This window comes from Lepidochelys kempii, chromosome 15 (genome assembly GCF_965140285.1).
Source record: "Lepidochelys kempii isolate rLepKem1 chromosome 15, rLepKem1.hap1, whole genome shotgun sequence".
Taxonomy (NCBI): Eukaryota; Metazoa; Chordata; order Testudines; family Cheloniidae; genus Lepidochelys; species Lepidochelys kempii.
The window spans coordinates 741,301-763,609 of record NC_136394.1 but is presented as its reverse complement, the minus strand read 5'-3'; the positions used below and the strand labels follow the sequence as shown (position 1 = coordinate 763,609).

At 55.5% G+C, this 22,309-nt stretch overlaps 2 protein-coding genes across 5 annotated transcripts in view; one reads left to right on the top strand and one right to left on the bottom strand.

The window, feature by feature from the left end:
* The window catches only part of LOC140898646 (coiled-coil domain-containing protein 157), a 30,158-nt gene extending 12,161 nt beyond the window's left edge, over positions 1–17,997 (top strand). Inside the window, exons 4-10 of the mRNA XM_073312776.1 lie at positions 1,280–1,357; positions 2,272–2,462; positions 4,195–4,371; positions 5,058–5,226; positions 8,518–8,657; positions 11,924–12,012; positions 12,637–17,997. Coding sequence (XP_073168877.1) covers positions 1,280–1,357; positions 2,272–2,462; positions 4,195–4,371; positions 5,058–5,226; positions 8,518–8,657; positions 11,924–12,012; positions 12,637–12,946 — 1,154 coding nt within the window. The 3' untranslated portion in view covers positions 12,947–17,997. The remainder of the gene's footprint in view (positions 1–1,279; positions 1,358–2,271; positions 2,463–4,194; positions 4,372–5,057; positions 5,227–8,517; positions 8,658–11,923; positions 12,013–12,636) is intronic.
* RNF215 (ring finger protein 215) lies at positions 15,096–21,954 on the bottom strand. 4 transcript variants are annotated; one of them, XM_073312778.2, is made up of 10 exons: positions 21,509–21,906; positions 20,865–20,993; positions 20,169–20,240; positions 19,973–20,058; positions 19,050–19,104; positions 18,110–18,214; positions 17,687–17,803; positions 17,475–17,612; positions 16,825–16,927; positions 15,096–16,319 (listed from the first exon to the last, which is right to left on the bottom strand). In XM_073312778.2, exons 1-10 carry the CDS (start codon positions 21,872–21,874, stop codon positions 16,297–16,299), a joined length of 1,194 nt encoding a protein of 397 aa, XP_073168879.1. In that variant the 5' UTR covers positions 21,875–21,906; the 3' UTR covers positions 15,096–16,296. The 4 variants fall into 4 exon arrangements, with proteins under 4 accessions (XP_073168879.1, XP_073168878.1, XP_073168882.1 ...); XM_073312777.2 differs by having other exon boundaries at positions 15,096–16,927; positions 21,509–21,923; XM_073312781.2 differs by lacking the exon at positions 17,687–17,803 and having other exon boundaries at positions 15,096–16,927; positions 21,509–21,954.
* Positions 21,955–22,309: the final 355 nt, after the last annotated feature.

Here is a 22,309-nt window from a genome sequence, read left to right as displayed (position 1 = left end):
TAAAATCCTCACCCAGTAAGCTTCCTTTTACAGACTCGTCTCCTTCTAGTCTAGATCCAGCAATCGCTCACACCCCCTGTAGTTACTGTCCTTTGTCCTTTCAGGTATCCTTGGGGTGGGGAGGCTCTCTCTTTAGCCAGCTGAAGACCAAATGGAGGGGTCTGTCGAGGGTTTAAATAGACTTTCTCTTGTGGGTGGAGACCCCCTACTCTCTCCTATGCAATGTCCAGCTACAAAATGGAGTTTTGGAGTAACCTGGGCAAGTCGCATGTCTATGTATGACTGAGTTCCTTACCAGCCAAGCCACATTCTTGGGAAAGCCCAGATGTGGATTGGCATCTCCAAGTTCATTGTTGGCTTAAGGGCTTCTTGACTGGCACTGACTGAGAATAGTCTTTTTTCTCAGGAAGCTGACCAACTGCTTCACTAAAACTTACTAGAATCAAACAAGTATGCAGCCAATATTCATAACTTCGAATACAAAAATGATACCTGCATACAAATAGGATTAATAGATTTAGTAGAGCATAACCTTTACAGAGATATGTTACATGGCGTATGTAGCATAGAACACATTCTAGTTATGTCATATATACATTCATAAGTATATTTACATTGTGACGGTGCCCCCCATAAGGCTTTATGTATCTAACTCACTAGCCCATAAAGTGGCCATTCAAAGGGAGGGAGACATCCTCCTTTAGGGGTTAATATGGCATCTTCACAATATGCTTGATCATCTTACCTAATCCTCACCAACCTAAAGAGCGAGAACACAGGTGACCTGAGTCTGTTGATTCAGCTGTGCCAGTGGGTGACATCTCTCTCTCTCTATCTCTCCCCCCCCCCCCCGCCCACTTGGTGTGATGATATGAAGAGTTTATTGGGATGCTGGCATTGCTGATGAGTGATGCATTATGTAGCTTGTCCCTAATGAGTGTCAATAAAACCTTCACCCCATCCCATCCTGTGTTCTGTATGTGGCACATCTGTTCCCAGAAAAACTATTTCACAACTTTTTTCGAGAGTTTTTTAAACACATAAAGGTGCTATTTTCCATATCCGTCCAACTGGAAGGATATGGAACTTCTTAAGACCAGAAGTTCAGTAGATAATAAAGATGATCAGCTATTTCATTTTTCCTGGCTCCTCCCTTTAGTGAAGCATAGAATGATACACTCAGTTGATGAGAAATGCCATGGTGTGATTGTTATGTGTAAATAAGTGCTGTAAAGGACCTGGGAGGTCCTTACTAAGTCATTTGTTCTGGTTGGTTTAGGAGCTGCTGTGCTGGAGGAGAGAATTTCCACCTTGAAAGAAGAGCTGCTGTCACAGCAAGCTGCCATGCGAGAGCTGGGTAGGAATTCTCATGGGCTCATCCATCCATCCGATCTCATCCATAGACTCTATTCTCCTCTCACGCTGTTTTTACACCAGTGTAGTTCTCTTGACTTTAGTGGAGTCGCTCCCGATTAGCACTGGTGTAAGTGAGAGGAGAATCGGCACCAATGTATTTAAATGGCCTCCATCATTGTAGTGTCTGAGTGCCTTCTAACCTCCACTGCCCAGGTAACACACTAGGCAGAATCCTGGGGCAAGAGCCCATGAGCCTCTCAGAATCTCAGCCACTTCAGCACAGGGAACAGCAAACTTGAAATCCCTAGGAAGAGAAGCCTTGGGGCTAGGCTATTCCTTACAGGGGTGTGGAGAAGATGTGCTGCAGTGGGAGCCACAAATGGACTCCTGGCTGACTCCCAAAATTCCTCCCAGGGCTCTTGGTTGACTGTTCTCTGCCACCCATCAGATGGGTATAACAGTGCTCCCCTGCACCAAGCAGCTCTTGGTACAGAGGTGGGCCCATAGCTTTGGGAAGACTAATGCTAGCATGATGCAATCTCTCTGCTTCCTGCTTACACAAGGGGAAGGCTCCATGTGCCACCTTCCCGCATCTCATGTACCCATGCAGAGCCAGCCACAGTGTGGCTCTTAAAGACTAACAGTGAAGCCTGTCTACCTGGCTGATAGCTGTGGGGTGCTAGCATCATGTGTTGGGACTCACAAGGTTGCAGGCATAAGTGGGAATGGTGGCTCCCCTTCTGGGAGGCATCCATGAGAGAATTTAAGTCATGCCAGAAAGCTTCCTCTCACCTCTCTCATCCATTTCCCGCGGGATCATGGAACCTGGGGAAGGAAGAGCCCATCTTGCCCATCTCCACCATTATGAACTCCCCCCATCCACAGCACTGGTTACAGGATGTTGTGTATTCACAGAGCTGACCAAAAGCACCCTGCTGGAGGAGATGAGGACTAAGATGGCCCACAAGAGCCAGATGACAAAGCTGGAAGACCAAGTGCAGCTGCTAACCAGCCAGTTGGAGAACGCAAGCCAGGAGCTTAGCAGGGCCACCACCCAGCTAGACAAGGAGAAGGCCAAAGTGGAAAGCATGCTCAGGCATGAGGAGGTGCGGCCATGGCAGGAACCAGGACCTGTTGTTCCCTGCCTTACCCGAATCTAATTCCCTTCTACTCTCCACTAGGTCATCTCTGGCTGGTCCTGGTCCATGCTGCTCTATCCATACCTCTCCTGTCATCCCGTCCCTTCTTCTGTTCTGCTCCCTCTGCTGCTACCCAACCTTGTTTTCATTTAAGACTTATGCCAGGATTGTAAATAAGGTCTCTGTGGGAAGCTGAGGGCTCAGCTCAGTGTTCCTGCTCCCCTCCCCGCCCTGCATTGCTTTGCTTGTACTTCCCTGGCAATACCTTGTGCTATCCCTTTTTTCAGGGGTGAGTATCAGACAGGTAAAGAGGTGCTGTGCACCTGAGCAATGTTGCCATCTTACTTGTGTACTGTCACCCTGACCTGCGGGGGAGCTGCCTTCTGAAAGCAGCCTGTTTGATGGATTGTTGCAACTTACCTTCATCAGCATCCCCTCTGTGCCTATTTCATTCCCTCAGTGCAATGGCATTTTGCTGTCAGTAACAAACACTCACTTTTGAAAGCTGCCACTGATCAGTTCCAGCATTCCAGGGAGCGCTCTAGGCAGAAGCAGGCAGGGCCCCATGCTTTTGGTGAAAGCTGGAGAAGCCCGATCCCCCCTAGAACCAGGCCCACCAGCAGACATGCCAAACCCACAAAAAAATGCATAAATTGTGCTTGTTTTTGGCTTAATTGGCTTGTGAGTTGCTTGTTGGCTAGTTTTTGGCTTGTAGCTTGTTGCTTCTTTTTTTTGATCGGCTCCCGGCAAGCAGGGGTAAGGGGGAGCAAACAGAGGCAAGGGAGGAAGAGAGTCAGGGGTGCACACCGCGTGCACCACAGTCCCAGACTGCATGCCGGGGGGATCTAGTCACATAGAGTGTTGGGGTTCTTAAGGATTGGCTTGTTTTGGCCTTGTTTTGAAATGGGATTAGCTTGATTTTTGGCTTATTGTGCAAGTCGGGGTGCTTATTTACCATGTGAAAGTTGGCAACTCTGCCCACTGGTGCCCATTTGGTGCTGCAGGTAGAGGAAACTCTCCGGTGCCCTTTGCTGCTACCTACACACATCACAGGCCATAGGCACTGAGTTCCCCTCTGACCAGTGGGTGCCCAACCCACTGCCCTTGCACTGCCCTTGCACCGCCCCCATTCCACCCCTTCCCCAAAGTCCCCGCCTATCCCACCTTTTCCCACCCCCATTCCATCCCCTTCCCCCAAAGTCCCTATCCCTGCCCTGCCTCCTCCCCTGAGTGTGCCGTGTCCCTGCTCCTCCCACTCCCTCCCAGAAAGTCCTAAGCGCTGCCAAACAGCTGTTTGGCCTATATCGCATGTGGAAGGAGGGGGAGGAGCGGGGGACGCTGTGCTGGTACAGGCGGGGGTGGAGAGAAGGAGGCTAGGAGGGGGGAGTTTGGCTTCCGGTGGGTGTGGAGCACCCGCTAATTTTTCTCTCCGGGTGCTCCAGGCCCGGAGCACTCACGGACTTGGCACCTGTGTCACAGGCTGTGGCTTACTAGTGGGTCACACGCTTCCTTTGTGATATAGGCCAAGCTGTACACCCAGTTCGGCTCCTCTTGCCTCCCCCTCTCACACACTCTAGCCCATCCCTCACAGTTTGGTCCCTTGACCCCACTCTTTATTATAACCCTTCCTGCTTTAAAGCTACTTGGGCCGCTGAGGGTGACATCTGTACATATCATCTGCCTTCCTCTTTCTGTGAAGTCGCTCCAGGCCAAGCAGAGGACCCTGTTGCAACAGCTGGACTACCTGGATCAGGAGTGCGAGGAGCTGAGGGCCAGCCTAGGCGAAGTTGAGGATGACAAGGCTAAGCTGGAGCAACAGCTGAAGGCAACACAGGCCGAGAAGCAGCAGATTCAGGGCCAGCTGGAGGCCCAGCAGGTCAGCGTTAATGTCCCCGGAGCAGCAAGAAGTTCCTTCGCAGTAGGGGCTCCCCTGAGGGGCAGTGAAATGGGAGCTAGAGCTGCACTGTGGAGCTCCAGTACGGGAGGGAGCCATTAAAGGGCTCAGAATGAATGCCCCCCGCTTGGGTACACCATGGAGTGCCAGTGTGCTGGGGGTGGGTGAACAGGCTGCACTGTGCAATGATGGAGGGTGAGAGAACAATGAAGAGTACTGAGATGTCTTCCTCTTGCACTGGCTCTAGCCAGGCAGTCTGTCCATGGTTAATATCTCTGGGCCACTGCTGAGAACGCTACTCCATTTTACTCAGTCCTTCTCCCTCTGACTGATAGGAATTTGTTCTAAGCAAGTAGCAGGGGGGAGCAGGGGCCTCAGGGATTGGCCCTCTCAGCAGAACCCTGTTAGGCACTGAAGGTTGTGGGCATTCCAGGACAAGTGCCACATCTGTCTGGTGCTCCCACATCACACTGAGACCCGGTGGTTTGTCACATTGGCGTGCCGCTCACTAGACAAGGCGGTCAGATTCAGCCCTGAAGGCAATGTTACAGCTGCATGATGAACTCTTCTCCTCTCCTAGCCACTTTGCAGCCCCTGCCCCTGAGCAGAATCACGCAGCAGGGAAGGAGCTTGGTGAAACCTAACCACACTCCTCCTGTCCAGTGCAGCAGCTAATGGAGAACCTGCAGCAGGAAAAGCTGAGCCTGGAGCAGTCCACGTCCGAACTACTCAGGAACATCTCCGAGCTGGATGAGCTGCTCCAGGAGCTGAAGGAGAGGGAGAGGTTGCTCGTGTCCTTTCCAGACCTCCACATCCCTGCTGAGGCGCAGTTTGAGAGTAAGAGAGGGTGTGCGGAGGGGCAGAGGGCAGCAGATAGTAAGAGCCTGTGCAGGGGGTAGCAAACATCAGAATGGATGATAACAGACTTCATCCCTGCCGCCAATAGTACTCACGCACTGAGTGCCCTAGAGGGCTCATCTCCCCCAGCTCACATGCATGGGAGTGTGCAATTCCAGCAACTGTTTTAGAGTTACACAAATATAAAAATCAGACTTTCAATTAAACATGGAAAACTATCCCACTGAAAAAATCAGAGTTGCAGTCCAGAGGGATCGCCCTTGAGACAAGTGACTATGAGATGTGACCACGTGACTCTATGCTATGTTAAGGGTCATCTTAACCCTTTACAGACTGCAGCTGTGTATTCTGTCTATGACCCCCTCAACCCACCTTTGGCTAGCAATCAGCTACAGCTGATCCTGGCCATGTGTCCATAGGAGAGATGCTTGGTGGGATCTGGAATAGAGGTTCCTCTGGTCACACAACATCCCTGCAGATCAGGATAGTATGTCGCTAGTACAGCAGGACAAGATAATTCCACCTGGAAAGGTTCTGCTAGCAGCCTGTCTGCCCTAGTGTTCTGCAGTTGACGGGTTGCACGGTGCTTAGTGGAGTGTAACTGGGCACATTCCTCCATGGTTGCTGTTGCTACCCAATGTCCTTTCATAACAAAGAGCTCAGTTATCCGCTGTATCCAAGCTTGGTCTGGTGCAGGGAGGGAGCATCCTCAGGAAGTGAGCAGCAGCTCCACCATCCTGCATGCCTAGTCCCAGTGTAAGGTAGAGGTGCTGAGGAATAAGGTAGTTAATGACTTTATGCCAGTGGCGTTCCACTCTACCATGCCCCCTTCTTCCTCCCAGCCCATCTCCATCCCCCAATAGGACCCATTGGCCTCACATGCTCCTAGTGCTGGAGAGTCGGGGGAGGATGCAGCTGGTGCAGGTACTAAGTGGCCATATCAGCCGAAGAGTCTGTCCTAAAGCCTCCAGCTAAGGGAAGAGATTGGTCTGAGGACATGTGGAAGCTGTTTGAATGTAATGGGGTGGGGGAAGATGCATCTTGGTTCACTTGTTCAGCATGTTCCACTTTGTGGTGGGATGTCACGTCACTAAAAGGGGAAGCCAGCAGCATGCTTCCAGGGGAGGCTTTTGCTGGGCACCCAGACCCTGGAGAGGTAAGATGGCTGGCCCGTTGGAACTGAGACTGGTCTATGGTACGGTTCAAGAACTCAGCCTGGTCTCCGGTGCTGGCACTAATGCCCTAAAGGTCAGGGGAAGCACAGAAGCCACTGACAGAGAGTGGAATGAGTGTTGGGCATGGGTGTAGGCTGTGGGTTAGAGCAGTGGTTCTCAACCAGGAGTCCAGAGCCCCCTGTGGGGCCCTGAACAGGTTTTAGGGGGTCTGCCTAGCAGGGCCAATGTTAGATTCACTGGGGCCCAGGGTGGAAAGCTGAAGCCCCGCTGCATGGGGCCTAAGCCGGGGGCCCTGAGCTCCACCACCGGGGGCTGAAGCCAAAGCCTGAGCAACTTAACTTTGCGGGGACCCCTGTTGCGTGGGGCCCCAGGTAATTGCCATGCTTGCTACCTCCTAACACTAGTACTGGCTTTTATAAGCAGAAAACCAGTTGTTGTGGCACAGGTGGGTAGTGAAGTTTTTATAGCATGTTTGGGGGGGCCTCAGAAAGAAAAAAGTTGAGAACCCCTGGGTTAGAGGGTGCTGGTGGGCACAATGGGAGATTAGTGAGGATAACACAATCCTGGCAAAGTGGTGGAGACAAACTTCAGCTAAGAATGAGTACCCTTGCAATTCTTGCTGTCCTTCAGAGTAGCATGGGAGGGTCAGAGGTGTAATAGGATGTGCCACTCACGGCTCAGCAATGCCTCCTCATGGCTCAGCTGGGGAATTAGCTCACCATAGTCTGTTCCATTGCCTCAGTCACTTGCTCTACAGGAGTAGTCCCCAAACTTTCTGTGGCAAAGAGCACATGCATGCCTTCAGAAGTGTGTGGTGGGCAGCGACGCTTCTTGGCAGCATTTCGGTGGCGACGCTTCTCCGGTGGCTTTACTCCTCGGCGGCATTTCAGTGGCTGCTTCTCTGCGGGAAACGCTCAGCGGCAGCATTTCGGTGGCAGGTTCTCCGGCAGATGAGTTCCTCTCCTCTTTGTTCCTTGGTGCCAGTCCTGACGGCGGGTGCACATAAATGCCACAGCGCCCACGGGCACCACATTCGGGACCACTGATCTATAGCCTCTCTCTCGCTTATCAGGAGCTGTAGCCTCTCTCCAGCCAAGTCACCATCATCCTCCCCTTCCAGGGCCTCATCAGTCTCTTCCCACAAAGTCTCAGGCAGTCACCATCTCTACTCCCACAGTAGCTGGTAGGGGAACCAGGCCCACCCTCTGTGCCAGGTTCTAGTCCAGGGACCCTCAAACCAGCAGTCCAGGTCTGTGCTCTCTTGGACTTTACTGCTCCTTCCCTGGACGGCTTCCTGTGCTGCCTTTTCAGGCTCCTGCTCTCCCCCTTGTATCGGGGGTGCATCAGCAGACTCATCTCCCTGCCGCCTCTGGTGGCCTCAGCTTTGTAGAAGCCCCCACCCACTCCTGCCCAGGTGAGCTTCATTCTCAAGTAGAATCCTTGGCAGTTAGCTCCCTCGCAGGTGCAGCCTATGGCTAATTGGCATCCCTTGCCACCATAACCCCTTCAATGGTGGTGTGGGGTCAACACGCCATCACAGGAGGGTTGTGTCATGTGGCTTGCGACCTGCTGCCCCGAGGGCATGATTTCTCTTACTAGCTTTGTACCCATGGGCAAGTCACTGGCTGGAGGCTGGTCTCCCACTCCTCCGTTCTCCTCCTCTATTTTCCCACTGCCTTACACACAGCACAGACCCTGCACCCGCAAGTGATTGCTTTAGTTACCAGAGGAATCACATACTGGTTAAGGAGAATACAGCTTTCTCGCTACCCTTGCTGCATCCTTTCTGCTTTGGCCCTGTAATGTCTGTGCCTTTCGTTTTTAACTGGCCTGCTGCTTTTGTGGCATAATTATCATCCCTAGACTACATGAAAGGACTCGACCAGCCAGTCTGCTCTTGCTTTACAGCATTACTAGCGGTTACCTGCACATGCTCTAGGGCTGTCTGTGCCAGGAGGTGAAGGGGGATGTCCTTCTCAGGAGGAGTTAGGGACGGACATGCATGCATGTATGTGCCAGCCCTGCTGTATCCAGATGATTTGTGCACACCCACTCCCCTTGCCCCATTGTGAAGGGGAATCCTGTTTCATTGCAGGCACTGGGAACATCACTGATGACATGGAAAAGCAGCTGCAGGCGAACAACATCCGAATTAGCATCCTGGAGGAAGAGAACTCGCGACTCAGGACCACACTAGCCAAAATGAAAGAGGCGGCCCAGCAAGGAGCTTTAAGGGTGAGTCTGACCCCAGCCACAGGTGGAGAGGGCACCTCTCAGTGCAAGGGGGGCCAGCTGCTATCAATAGACAGTTGGCAAGGCAGGCAGAATAGGGGGTCAGTGCAACAATGTGGTCCCTACTGGGCATGGAGGGTCTGTGACCCATCCCATGGCCCCTGGGACCCTGAAGCAGAGGGATTGGATGTCAATCCCATGGTCTCTCTAGACTTTGGGGATGGGGGATTGTGGCTTATCCTGTACTCTCTCGAGACTGTACAAATGGGAGACTTAGGACACATCCCACTCCCAGTAGAGTTTAGGGCAGGGGAATAGGAGACCCGTCCTGTTTGGGTCTGGGGAATAGGAGATATGTCCCATGGCTCCTGGAGGCTGAGGAATAGACGATCCATCCCGTGATCCCTGTGGGGGCTGAGGGACTACACCTCCACTGTTCTTGGGGGCTAGAACCTCAGGACTGTTTTCATACAGCCTGTGCTCCAGGACTAATCCCAGTACCTCTGTTCTCTACAGCTGTAGGTTTAATGCTGCTTCCCTGTACTTCTCAGTGAGGCTTATATGCCCCATTCTGTTCCCCCTTGCGGCAATGCAGTCTAGTAACAAGAGCACAGTTGTAGAACCAGTAGGAGTCCGGGCTCTAATTTAAAACAGAAATGAGTGCAGACTGCTGGACTGTGCCAGAACTGCTGTGAGGCCTTCGGTAGACGTCACAGAACTTCCTTGCTCGACAGCTGGCTCAGCTGGAAAACGGGATCTAAAGAGCCCCTGTGTTTGGACTGAGGTCTCCTGAAGAATAACCCAAGTCTGGAAATCTCTATTGTTACTTCCCCAGCATGGCCCTCGGTGGGAGCAAGGCTCTCCGCTGAGCATGGCGCCTGTTCCAGAGAGCGACTTCTGTATTAATGTTCTTCACGTGGGCCTGCGGCCAATCCTGGGTTCTGCAATCACAGGGGGGCTCTGGGGTCCTTCCCTGTGGCCGATCCTGGGCTCTGCGATCACAGAGACAAACAGCAAGGAAAACCCATGTCTGGAGTGCAGCGAAGACACATACAGCGCCTGACCCAAAGCCCATGGGGGCAGGGGGATCTGTCCAGGCCTTTAGAGAAGCACTGCTGGGGGGCTTGTCCATTTGACTGAGCTTTAATTGTGATCTCCTTTGGAACTCACAAAAGTGAGGAATTAATATCACCCCTTGGGGCAGGGAGCAGTAAGACAGGAGCTGTTACTAGAACTGTAGAGAAAGCTAATGCTCTTCTCCTGCTCTTCCCATCCTGACCTCTCTGCCCAACTTTACTAGTACCCCCCAGTCACACCCTACAGCAGCCCTTATTGCTGTACACTTGGCCCTCATCGTTACTTGCTTGTAAATCTTGGGTTAGAGATCCCCTTGTTGGAGCAGTGCAGGCCCAGGACAGTGCTACACCAATACAAATAAATAACACTACCAGGTTTGGCCAGACTGGGCCCCTCCCAGTAATTGCACATAGGACGGTCACCCCTCTCATTTAAGCCCTCCCACTTTTCAACTCAAACCTGAGCCCTACTCCTGGGAAAGGCTACTGCAACCAGATGATGGAGTTGCATGTTAGTCAAGCCTAGTGATTAAGGGTTCCTTAGCTCGATTACCAGGGCAGAAGAATATTAATGTAAGATATTTTCTAGCAAGATATTTTCTGCTTCTCTGCTGCTCTCCGAGCCTGTACCATCCCTCAGGCCACAGTTGCATTATGTGTTGTGTAGAGTGCCTCCTTGAGGAGGGGTTGGTTTAACATTCTCGTTAAAAGAGCAACCACTAGGCTGAAGGCATGAGACTCAGCGGGCCTGACTCACCATTGGCTTGCACCTTACGCTGTCACTTTCACCAGTGCCAAATGCTACCAGAGTGGGAGCATTTCACACCCATTTGCAGTGGATAAGGAGCAAGGCAGTGGGGAGGTAGGTACAGCATGTTTGAAGAGGTGACAAGCTCTGCAATGGTAGCACCCTGCTCCTAGCGCACCACTGCTGGGAGATGCTCACAGCTGCTAAGAATTAAGTCCTAGCTGAAAGAAAAGCTTGGGCCTTTTGGAGCTTCTTCCTGGAGATGATCCCAGCACAACAGCTGTGGGGAGGCTCTGGGGTTCAGTCATGGGCCACAGCAGTCAGGCTTGGGGCTTGCTGAAAGGAACATGAAGGTCATGCCTACACTTCAGCAGCTACAGCGGTACAGCTACAGCATGGCAGTTCTGCCACTGTCGCGTAGAAGCTTCCTACGTCGCCAGAAGGAGCTTTTCCATTGAGGTAATTAAGACATCTCTCCAAGAGGCAGTAGCTAGGTCGATGGAAGAATTTTTCCATTGACCTAGATGCATTGGCCTAATTTTGTGCACAGAGTGCAAAATTTTTCACAGCCCTGAGTGCTGTAGCTAGGTCGATCTAATTTTAGGTGTAGCCCAGGCCCAAGTTGGCAGCAAGTCAGGGTGTGAATCTACCTCGCCCTAGCCTGCTGCGCACAAACTCCATAGTCCATTTTGATCTCTCTTGCACGGAAACAGGAGTGAATCAGAGCTCTCTGTGGAACAGTTAGTCCAGAGCAGCAGGGTGCACATGGGCGCTCAGTGCATGGTGGGCTAATGCAAGGGAGATTGACACCAGGCTTGCTGCGAACTTGGTTTGTGTAGACAAGAATAACAGTAAAGGTCTATTCTTGAGACCAGTTTCCATCTAGTGTCCAGACAGCGTCTCTTGCACTGGTCCCACCCTGCTGGGGTGACCCAGCAGAATTAGCCCCACGTCTCTGGACCAGTGAAGCACAGGCCTTGGGCTGGCCCTCTACACAAGGCCGAGTTTCAGTCATCTCGTCAGCTCAAGGCCCTTTCCTCGATGGCCCAGCCCATTCCAATCATCGAACAGGAGCATTCAAAGCCACGGCCTCCAGCTGGGAGCAGACTAAGCCCAGAATGGAGTGGTTTCTCCCCAGAGAGATGGTAGGAGAGACTTTCCCCACACCCTGGAGCTCCTTGGGCCCAGAGCAAGGAAAGCACTTGACACTAGATAACACAGGCACCCACAAGCACTGGAGACCTTTGGGGCCTAGATGCCACCCATCCAGTTCTGAGTCAGTCCCCGACAGACACCAGCCATGATAGCGCCATGAACGAGGTGCATGATGGGGAGGAATATTCTTTCTGATGCATCCCAGCCATGGCTTCCTGTGGATGCAGGGGGAGCTCCCAGCATCAAGCAGTGACCAGGGAGGTTCTAACCCCGAGTTCTCCTCTCCCCAGTTCATCCCACAGACCCAGCTCTGGGCTCACTCCTCCTCCAGGACTGGCTCCAAGGACGGCATGATGGACCTCCACAAGGCTTCCACAGGGTGAGCAGGCCTGCTCTAAACCTCCCCCCCCCTCGACCCCCAGCAAGCAGCTGCAGGGCTTGGTTTGCATGGAGACTTTACGTGGCAGGAATGGTGTCCCTAGCCAGTGGCGTAGCCAGGTAGAGAAAACGGAGAGCGGAGATTAAAAAAAAAAGGAGCCACCCGCTTGTACTCACCCGGCGGCGCTCCGAGTCTTCAGCGTCAGGTCCTTCACTCACTCCGGGTCTTCGGGGGGGGGAGGGGGTTTCCTTCAGTGCCGCCGAAGACCCGGAGCGCCGCCGGGTGAGTACAAGTGGGTGCTGCTGAAGACCCGGAGCGCCGTCTGACCCGCCCCCGAAGACCCGGATTGCCGCTGGGTGAGTAAAAATTAAAAAGGCACCACCTCTGCTCGGTGGGAAAGCGGCCGCTGCCCCGCTCGCTACACTGCTGTCCCTAGCCTCTGTTTGGCAGAAGCTGGGAATGAGCAACAGGGGAGGGATCATTTGATGATTGCCTGTTCTGTTCATTCCCTCTGGGGCATCTGGCACGGACCACTGTCGGAAGACAGGATACTGGGCTAGATGGAACTTTGGTCTGACCCAGTAGGGCTGTTCTTATGTTTTTATGAGACTTTCCCTGCCTCAGGGGCTGCATCTCCAATGCCTTGTCCTACATCTCCTACAGCAACTCTAACCTCGCACACAGACCTCCAAGCAGTACAGTACCCCACCGGCTTGCGAGTGGCCAAGCCAGCAGCCAGAGCATGGCCCTCCAGAGACCGCCAAGCAACCAGCCAAAGCCATCCTCTGCAGAGGCCACGTGGAAGGCAATGTCCTGCGTCTCCCTTCCAGCCGAGAACTCGGCCATCAGCATTTATGCCAGACTGAAAGGGAAAGGCAGCACAGCCAGAGTCCAGGGCCTCTCAGCTCACAGCCCTAGGAATCACCGGAAATAGAACTCCAGGAGAGCAACCCCTGCTGGAGGTGTTCAGCCAAGGACACAAATAAAGCCATTTACTGTTCTTCCCCAAGGCTCCCTCCGAGTGCAGGGCTACTGTCTGTGACAGTGACAGAGCTGCAAAAGGGCTGTGCCACATGGGAGCCCAGGGCTTCTCTGCCACTCGCCTGTTCCCTAACTGGGATGGGCCACCTGCTGGAGTCAGGGCAGTCAGCTTGTGGGGGACGCCACGCCTTGCAAACAGCATCTCCTTTGGTGGAGGAAGGAGCATTGGCAGCTCCACAAGGAAAACCAGCCGGACCTCCCGGAGCAGCAGGATGGCTGCTGTGAGGGAGGCTGCCCAGGAAGAGGTGGGAAGGATGCAAGGACTGAGGGATCCTCTCAGGGATCCAGAGGATCTCATGAAGACAGAACCCATACAAAAGGCTGTATGCTTTCCCACCTTCCAGCAGGAGACATCTTCCATTCCCACATAGGAACTGCCCCATTTTGTACAGACACAAGAGGGACTTTTCTTCCTCCTTAGGGAGCTAGGAATCAAGAGCTCCATCACAGCCTGGATCATACCCCCCCCTCCTGTGGTTTAACATCTAGCGCTTGCTGCAAACCCCTGCCACATCCTGGTTGGGTTTTGACAGCATGGTGTGCTGCAAGGGCAGGAGGAAACAGCAGGGAGTTGAGTTTCAGTAAAAGATTCAAGAGTTAAGACTTTTAACCAGTAAGATTGCAGTTGGCAAATGACTGCAAGAAAAGGGGTGGGGAGAACAGGAAGGACTGTATTGAGTGACTGCTATATAACAATTCCAGTGGGCATTGACAGCATACACTGTTCTGTTCCTTTTCAATGGCTCTGTTACAAGTTAGGCTCCAAGAAGTTAGATATGAAAGACTAGCTTAGATCAGACTGTCCTTGCCCCTGCAGGGAAAGGGCATGGTTCCCAGAGAGAGGACAGTGCTGTTAATAAACTAGTATTTTACATTTAAGCTTAGCCATTCCTTAAAGAGCCTCTGACAATTACTTCATTATACTTCCCACCACCTAATTTATGCTGGTCAACACCCTCTTAAGAAATTGCATGTGCAATTTCTCCTCCCACCTTTATCCCGCAATACTGTTTGTCCGAGGGCTTTTAAAGCAAAGGGTGACATGCCTCCTTGATCTGGATAACAGCACAGATTAGCAGCAGGGAGAACTCTGTGCATCTGCAGGGAGCATGAGCCTGTTTCATATCTCACACCATAGCACCAATTTACTGGACTGAGGGAGACTAAGTGTCATTGGAACCCACAATAAGATTCATCAGCAGTGGAGACGTGTAAAAACTGAACCAAATCGAGGCTCAGCAGATGTTCATTAACTTCAGTCTAGAGGACTAAGCCCATGCCACTGCATTCTATACTACATCCCACACTCCCCAGCTTAAGTCATGTCATGCACCCTGTGGAAAACTAGAGGACCCAGCATGCAGTGGGCTTCTGGTGGAATTCTCTGCACGATACTAGGCAGAAGACAGCCTCGATGATCCTAACGGTCCCTTCTGACCTTGAAATCCATGATCCTTCATCAGACTAGCCAGGCTGCATTGCATGCAGGTTCCTGTAGTCCTCACCAATGTGGCCCTTGGGTAGGTATATTTGCACATCCAGATGAAGCTGGGGGAGGCAAAGGGAGCTGGCTATGTGCCCAAAGGTTTGCTCTAGGAGAGAGGCATGGGCTAGCAGCCTAAGCATAGGACTGGGAGTCAGGGCCTCTTGAGCTCTGCTAACACCTTGGCCACATCCATCCTCTGGCAAGTTACTGGACTGCTGTGTCCAACCTGGAGATCAGATTATCCCTGTGCTGTGAGCAAAGACTACTGTCTGGTATATACCATACCCTAGTATTTTTCTGGCCCCTGAACCTGCAGCCAGGCAGTAACCAGGGCACCGCCTTGAACTCACAGCAAGGATCAAGCCAGGCTCTTTTCCATGATACACGCCCCTTTCAGCTTCTCTGCTATCTTGGGAGGGACCCTTTCTAAATGGCAGTAGGAGACTAGGAGAGAAAGGGGCTTGCTAGCCAGGCAGAGGGAAACTGAACCTATGCAGGGAGCAGGAGGGGGAATCAGTGCTGGATTGTTCCGTAAAAGAAACAGCAACAAGAGCAGTGCAGGTTTCTCCTTGCTCTAGATTTAATAGCGCAGGCAGCTTTACAGACAGGTACAGTGCATCGAATCCAGCAACCTCTGGCTGCTGAGTGGGGCTGGGAGCCAGCCAGGACTCCCAGCAAAGGGCTGGACACTGCAACACATCCACAGATATTGTTCTGCCCCTGCAGCTACCTCATGCCATTCTCTCTAATAAATTAGTATAAATAAAGCAAGCATTCAAACCCTCCCCACTTCCTGCCCCTGCCCTCCAGCAAGGTGATCTCCCAAGGGCCAGTGAGAAGGGAAGCACATCAAAACATGGCAGATCAATGCAGCTTCCAGGCCCACTCCCCTGCTCCAGGTGTGGGCCAACACCCTGTGAGGGATGAGAGGGGCTCAGTGTTGCCTTTGGCGACACCCAGGCCACCCTGCTGAGATAGCCAAGGAGTAACTGAGAGCTGAGCCAGCCCAGGGGCTCCTAGCAGCAGCCATGGGAGTATAGAAAATAGAGATTTATAAAAGGAGAGAGTAAGTCCCTTAAGAGCACTGGGCGGGGGCAGACTAGCCTGCCCCAGGGAGCACAGGGAAATCAGCTTACAGCAAAGTGCTTGCACCAGCCTCTCCCATGGTAGCTGAAGCTTCCCCACTAACCCTTTAAGACTTTGCCTAAGAAGTCTGGCATCCCCTCCTTATTCCCCTGAGCGGGTCTCAGGTGCCTCCTTAGCTTATTTTACCAGCCCCCACAACCCCTACCCCTCCAAAGACGCTACACTAATATCGACAGATCAGCTGCCCAGATGCACCCCCACCCCCTACACACATACTCAGAGGCAAAGTTCTGCCCTCCCTAGTCTCAGGGGGCTTGCATGGATTTAAGACAGCGCACAATTTGACCTCATCCATCCCTACACTGACCCTGCCTTCTACCCCTGCCAAACAAGGCTGTCTGAGTGCACTCTAAAGGGAGCAGAACCTTTTCCCCACCCCAGTGCTCAGGTTCCCACTCTCAGCTGCCTGGGGATAACTGCTGAGCTGAGCACGCAGCCCTGGGGGTCTGCCCAGCCCTGGGGACACATGCACAGTGCTGCTGCTTCCCCCTGCTCAGCCACTTGCTCTGCTGATGGAGCCACACTCCTGGTGTCCCCAGCCCCCTCCAACAGGCACCCCCCAGCCCCTGGAGTGTAGGTGGCTCTGTCCCCGCACCATGTCCATAGGCCAGCTAGCTCTCACCGCAGCAGTTACCTGGAAGGGAGATCAAGAGGGGTGTCACTGGAGGGTCAGTAACCCCTTCACTGCCAATGAGCTCTCCCTAGGGAAAACAGGGCGAGAAGCTGCCACGGGATTCTAAAGCCAAGGATGCAGTTATTGTGTACTTAACACATCTTCCCAGAGCCCCCCCCAGACATTGCACCCCTCCCCCAGAGCCCACATCCTCCAAACCTCCCAGACCCCCTACTGCAAGCATGCTGAGATCACCAAGGTGGGGCCTGGGGAGGCAATGGCTGGGAGACCTGGTCTCATATTTAGGCCACAATGTGTGGACAGCCTGTTACCCAGCTATGAGGCTCATTTATTAGGTCTGTCCCATTTCTGCATGTCATGGGGGAGAGGGGGCATCAAAGGAATCCACAGCCAGGGCAGGAGCTTGCAGGGCTTTGCCCACATCACAGTGAGAGGCCTGAAGCCTCAGGGCCAGCACAGGCAGCTGTACAGGGGGCCACCCTCCAATTCCACCCTCCGCTCTCACCCAGGATGTTGTGCTTGCACAAAGGGCAGGTCTGCTGCAGGAGCAGCCATGGATCCACGCAGTCCCGGTGAAACTCGTGTGAACACGGCAGCACCCGCAAACACTGTGGGCAGAAGGCGAAGCAATGAATGTCCGGGACAAATACATGCATCACAGCAGCCATCTTAGCACCCTGCCTCGGAGACGTGTCAGGCCAAAGCAGGGAGCCAGGTAGCCCAGTATCTGCCTTCCTGCTGCAGTGGGATGCACTGATAGGCCAGCTGGGGAGAGTGGAGTCCCCTGCGTGTCCAAATGGCCATGGGAAGACATCTGACCACCATACAAGTATCTGAAAAGGGCAGGCACAGCAGAGCTGCTGGCAGTCTGCTAAGTGAGGGCAGAGGCTGGGGACTGCTCCAGACAGGGAGCACTGGGATGGAGCTGAACATAGGTGGGAACTCTTGTGCCTAGAGAGAATCCATACCCAGGTTCTCCCATGGTTTAGGGGCAATAGCTTTAACTGGCCTGTGACTTTTCAGCCCAGGTTCTGCCACTGGCTAGCAGGCTTCTCGCAGACCTCCTGTGTCTGTCCCTAGCACCAGTCTGGTAAGGCTGGTGCACAAGGCATTGGTCCCAAGACCCCAGCACGTCTTGCCCCAGCCAGGCTCTACCTGGTTCTTGTGGAACTGGTCCAAGCAAACAGCACAGCTATCAATGTCATGGGCCTGGCTCCAGTGGTGTTTGCCAGGGTGATAGCGCCGAGTCTTCAGTGCCGACAGCCTCCGCAGGATGTGCTGCTTGAGGTCCAGCTGGGAAGGCAGAGCACACAGTCAGTTCCCAGCCGCACGTCCCCAACAGGAGAGGAGAGGAGCAGCGAGCCCACCTCAGTGTCCTGGTCCGGCTGGCCCTGTCGGGACTGCCGCTGGGCCTGCACGATCACACCTGTGCACAGGATCAGGGCGATGAACAGGATGGCGTTCCACAGCTGCTGGAGGTACTTCTGCAGGGCCAGCACACAGGAGCCATTAGCACACGCCTGGGACTCCATTCTCCCCAGCTCAGCTGCAGCACCCCCCAGCAAACCCCACCTGCATCTCAGCCAAGGATAGGATGGGATCCTCTTTGGTACTGTTGGTGCTCTCTGAAACTGTAGCTCAGGAAAGCTTATGCTCTAATAAATTGGTTAGTCTCTAAGGTGCCACAAGTACTCCTTTTCCTTTTGCGAATACAGACTAACACGGCTGCTACTCTGAAACCTGTCGTTGTGGAGTCCCAGGGACACCCTTCAGCCAGTAGCAACACAAACCTGGACCCGCGAGCTGTTCTCGCCCGTGCAGATAACTCCTTGCCACTCTCCATACAGCCCACCCCGGGACAGGCCGCAGGTTGACCACAGGGTGAGAGTCACTCCCTGCAGAGGAAACACAGCACCATGCATCAGCCAGTGATAGGGCAGGGCAACACCAACACATGGAGGCAACAGTGAGACCATGCAGGGGCAACAAGAGATAGCAGCGCAAGATGGCACTGGGAACAGGCCATACACAGACAGCACCATGTCACAGAGCAAGGAGGGCAGGATCCTGCTCTAAGTGGCTTGCCTGGCATCTGATCACCTCAATGGGCACTGCTTTACCAGACAGATCCTGACAAAGCAAAGGGACCCTGGAGGAGAGCAGTGAAAGCGGACGAGTTAGGAGGGAGTCTATGTCTGTCTATAACATGGCTAAGTGACAACAGGACATGAGTCTGCAGTTAGTCAGGGGCTCCCTAGGGAACAGAAAGCAGGGTAACGGGGTGAAGTTAAGGGAAACTTGGTGTTGAGATGGAAGGAAGGACGGTCTAGTGGGTAAGGCACTGACCAAGGATTCAGGAGACATACGTTCAATTCCCCATTCAACCCCAGGCTCTGTGACCTGGGGTAAGTCATTCAAGTGACAGTGCCTCAGTTTCCCCATCTGTAAATTGGAGATAGTGTTTCCCCATCTCTGAGGATAAATACATTCAGGAACGTGGAACCCCGATAAACTGGGTATCGAGGTGTCTCTGGCTGTGGAATCAGCTCCCAAGGGAAAGGGCAGAAGGCCAGCCGGGCCAGGCCATTTCACACTGGGCTGGAGAAAGCACAAGGCCAGGATGCTATGATCACACACATTCCCCAGTCTGAGCTTCAGAGAGCACCAGCATGCACCCAGCCCAGCCTGAGCATGCACGCATGCTGTCCCCTCCCTGCTGAGACTACGTACCAGGTTCTCCAGCAACACCGCTTGATACGTGATCTTGGCTGTCACCCGGAGCCCCCTGTTAGCAAAAGTTGAAAACAGCGTTAGCCCTGCAGGTTCCCTAGGCACAGGCATCTCTGTCATGCCGCTATGAGGGGAGCTCAACTTTCTGTGGGGTAGGGGATCTCAGCCCACAATCTCATCCTGCTACCTCGGCTGCAGCTGAGGTACCCCAGGAATGCCCCCTAGCCTGCCTCTCCTGTAGAGGATGGCTTGTGAGCCTGGGTCACAGGATGGCACAAAAGCCCGCAGGAAGCCATGGAACCCACATAGGAAATAATGGGGAGCCCAAGACACACACATGGAGGGTGGTCATCCCAGTGCCCACAGAGGGCAAAAGGGAGGCAGTAAGAGAATGGAGTGCTGGGACTGACTCCTTGAGTGACCTTGGGCAAGTGTTCGGCAGCGCAAGGATGCCCCTACCCCCACCCCCCTGGGCTAGCCTAGTGCCCCCCGCGTGACTCACGCACACTGAAGCGCAGGGGCCCCCAGAGCGCGGTGCCCGGAGAGGTCACCCTGATTCGCCATACCCAAGGGACAGCTCTGAGAATGACACACGTGAATGGGAGGACAATGCAGCCCAGATAGCACCACACACAGGCCGGCAGGGCCCTCAGGGGGGCAGAGGAGAACACACAGAGCCCTGGCTGGGTCCCAGGGTAGCATGTGCATATCTGCACAGGTAGTGCGGGGCTAAGGCTCACCCCCCGACACTTTTCTGGAGCTCAGGGTAACGCGTGTGCGCACGCACACTACAAGGGCTAAAGATCACACACACAGCACTTGCTGAAGCCCTTGACAGGGCTTGTGCACGCACACACACACACCGCTGCAAGGCCTCGACACTCTCCAGCTGCCCCCACCGATCCCTGCCGGCGGTCTCTTACCGTAGCAGAGCCCCGAGAAGCCGGGTGACATTGTCTGAGGTCTGGATCACAATCACGGGCTTGGAGAGCACCTCGGACACATCCAACTGCAGCAGGGAGGAAAGCGACAGACATGTCAGCAAGGCCATGGAGCCAGCTAGGCTGCAGCACTGAGCCCCCAAGACAGGGTCACGGGGAGCCAGCGTGACGCTCCTACCTCTCGGATCGTGTTCTGATTCAGCGCGAGAATGAGCAGGGCCGATGCTCCCAGAACTAGGGCTCGCTTCATCTGTGGGGGGAGAGTGCACAGGGCCAGGGAGAGACAGAGTTGCACACGCTATCAACCACACACAAACATGGAGGCCAAGGGAAGGAGACAGGAGGCTTGGCCCAGCAGCCTCAGGACAGGGTGGGTGGGCAACTGAGCCATTCCTCCCCCTTCCCCTCCCACCCCCACCCCCGAAGGAGATTTTCCTGAGGGTCACCCTCTGACTCAGGCTCAGTGAGCCAACCTGTGGTGATAAGAGGGGTCCTGGTCTCCAGCCCGCTGCTGGCGTTCCAGGAAGTCACTCCAAGACAGGAGTAACCTGGCTCCAGTTTGCCCTCGCTGAGCGGCTGCAAAGATCCTCTGCTTCCAGGCAGAGTCCTAGGGAGCACGGGACCGACTGGATAAAAGGGTTGCCTCTGCCAGAGTCCCTGGGGCACAGTGCGGGTCCCAAGGGGCACTGTCATAGGGAGCACGCGGTGCTGGAGACCCTGGCATGCACAAAGGGACCCCATGGGGAGGAAATCCCCCTGCCAGACTCCGCGCTGGGGACCCAGGGGGCCATGCCATGGAGAAGCTCCTGCTGCCGCTCTCCCAGTGGGCACTGCTGTGGCCCAAGGACGGCCCACGGAGGCAGCGCTGGTTCACCTTGTTGACCACGGCCGCGGTGAAGGACTCCTCCTTGCTGCCCCTCGGGATCTCCGCCTGCTCCTCCCCCACCGGCACCACCCCAATCCAGCTGCCCTCACCCTCCAGCTCAGGCTCTGCACCTCCCACCTGCAGGAGGAGAAAACGCCGTCAGGGGACCGCCGAGCCCGACGCCGGGCCCGGGCCCGGGCCCAGCCGCTCGCCCGCAGTCCCGAGCAGCCAGCTCCCCAGGGCAGCCTGATGAGAAAGCGGCCGTGCCCCCTTCGCCGCACTCCCGGCCGCGGCTCCACCTACCGCCCACAAAGCCAGGGGGCATCCTCTGCCCCACGCCTGCCGGACACCTGGCAAGGGCTGGCTGTGGGGGCTGGGCCCGCGGCCCGCCGTGCCCAGCCCTTTGCCCCATTGTGCCCCTGGGTCCGGTGCTTGCTCCCGGGGCGGGGCCCGTCTCTGCGCTGGGCTGTACAGCGCCTGACACCGCGGGGTCCGGGCCACGCCGGGGCGCCCCGGCCACCCAAGAGAACAGAGGCGAAACGCCAAACCCCGCCTGGGCCCGCCCGGGCTCGCCTGGGCCCGCTGCCCTACAGGGGAGAGGCCCGTGGGCCGCCCCCGCCGGGCCGCCCCCCGCGCTGCCGGGGCCCCCGTACCAGGACCAGGCTCCCCTCCGTCGCCTCCTCGCGCGGCCCCGGGCCCGGGCGCCCCCCCAGCAGCGCCCCCTGCAGCGTGTAGCCCCCGGCGGGCGGGGAGCGCGGCGCGGCCTGCCCCGGCTCCCGCAGCGCCAGCACCTCGACCCGGGCCAGCGCCGGGCCCAGCGCCGCCACCTGCCCCAGCAGCACGGGCAAGAGCAGGCGGGCCATGGCCGGGGCCGGGCCGAGCCGAGCCGCGCCGCGCCGCCGCCCCGCGAGCCGCCGCCGCGCCCGCCCGCTCCCTCTGCTGGGCCGGGAGGACTCGCCGGGCCGCCGGCTGCCTCCCCGGGCCTCGGGCGGACAGACACCCCGCGCGGGGCGGGGCATCGCCTCGGGGAGCCCCGGGCCGAGCGGGGAGCGACGTGCCCCGCAACGCGGGATCTGCAGCCCTAAACCAGAGCCCGCGGGGGACGGTCACCCCAGCCACCCGCCGCCGGGAGAGACCCCGAGCCTGCTAGAGCAGGGCAGCCAGGGCAGGAAAGTGAGGCCTTCCCCCCCGCAAAGCCGCCCCTCAGTCAGGGCAGGCAGCCCCAGTCAGCTGGTGGGGAGCCCTGCCACCTCCCCAGGGGGAGCCCCCGCAAAGCCGCCCCTCAGTCAGGGCAGGCAGCCCCAGTCAGCTGGTGGGGAGCGCTGCCACCTCCCCAGGGGGAGCCCCCGCAAAGCCGCCCCTCAGTCAGGGCAGGCAGCCCCAGTCAGCTGGTGGGGAGCCCTGCCACCTCCCCAGGGGGAGCCCCCGCAAAGCCGCCCCTCAGTCAGGGCAGG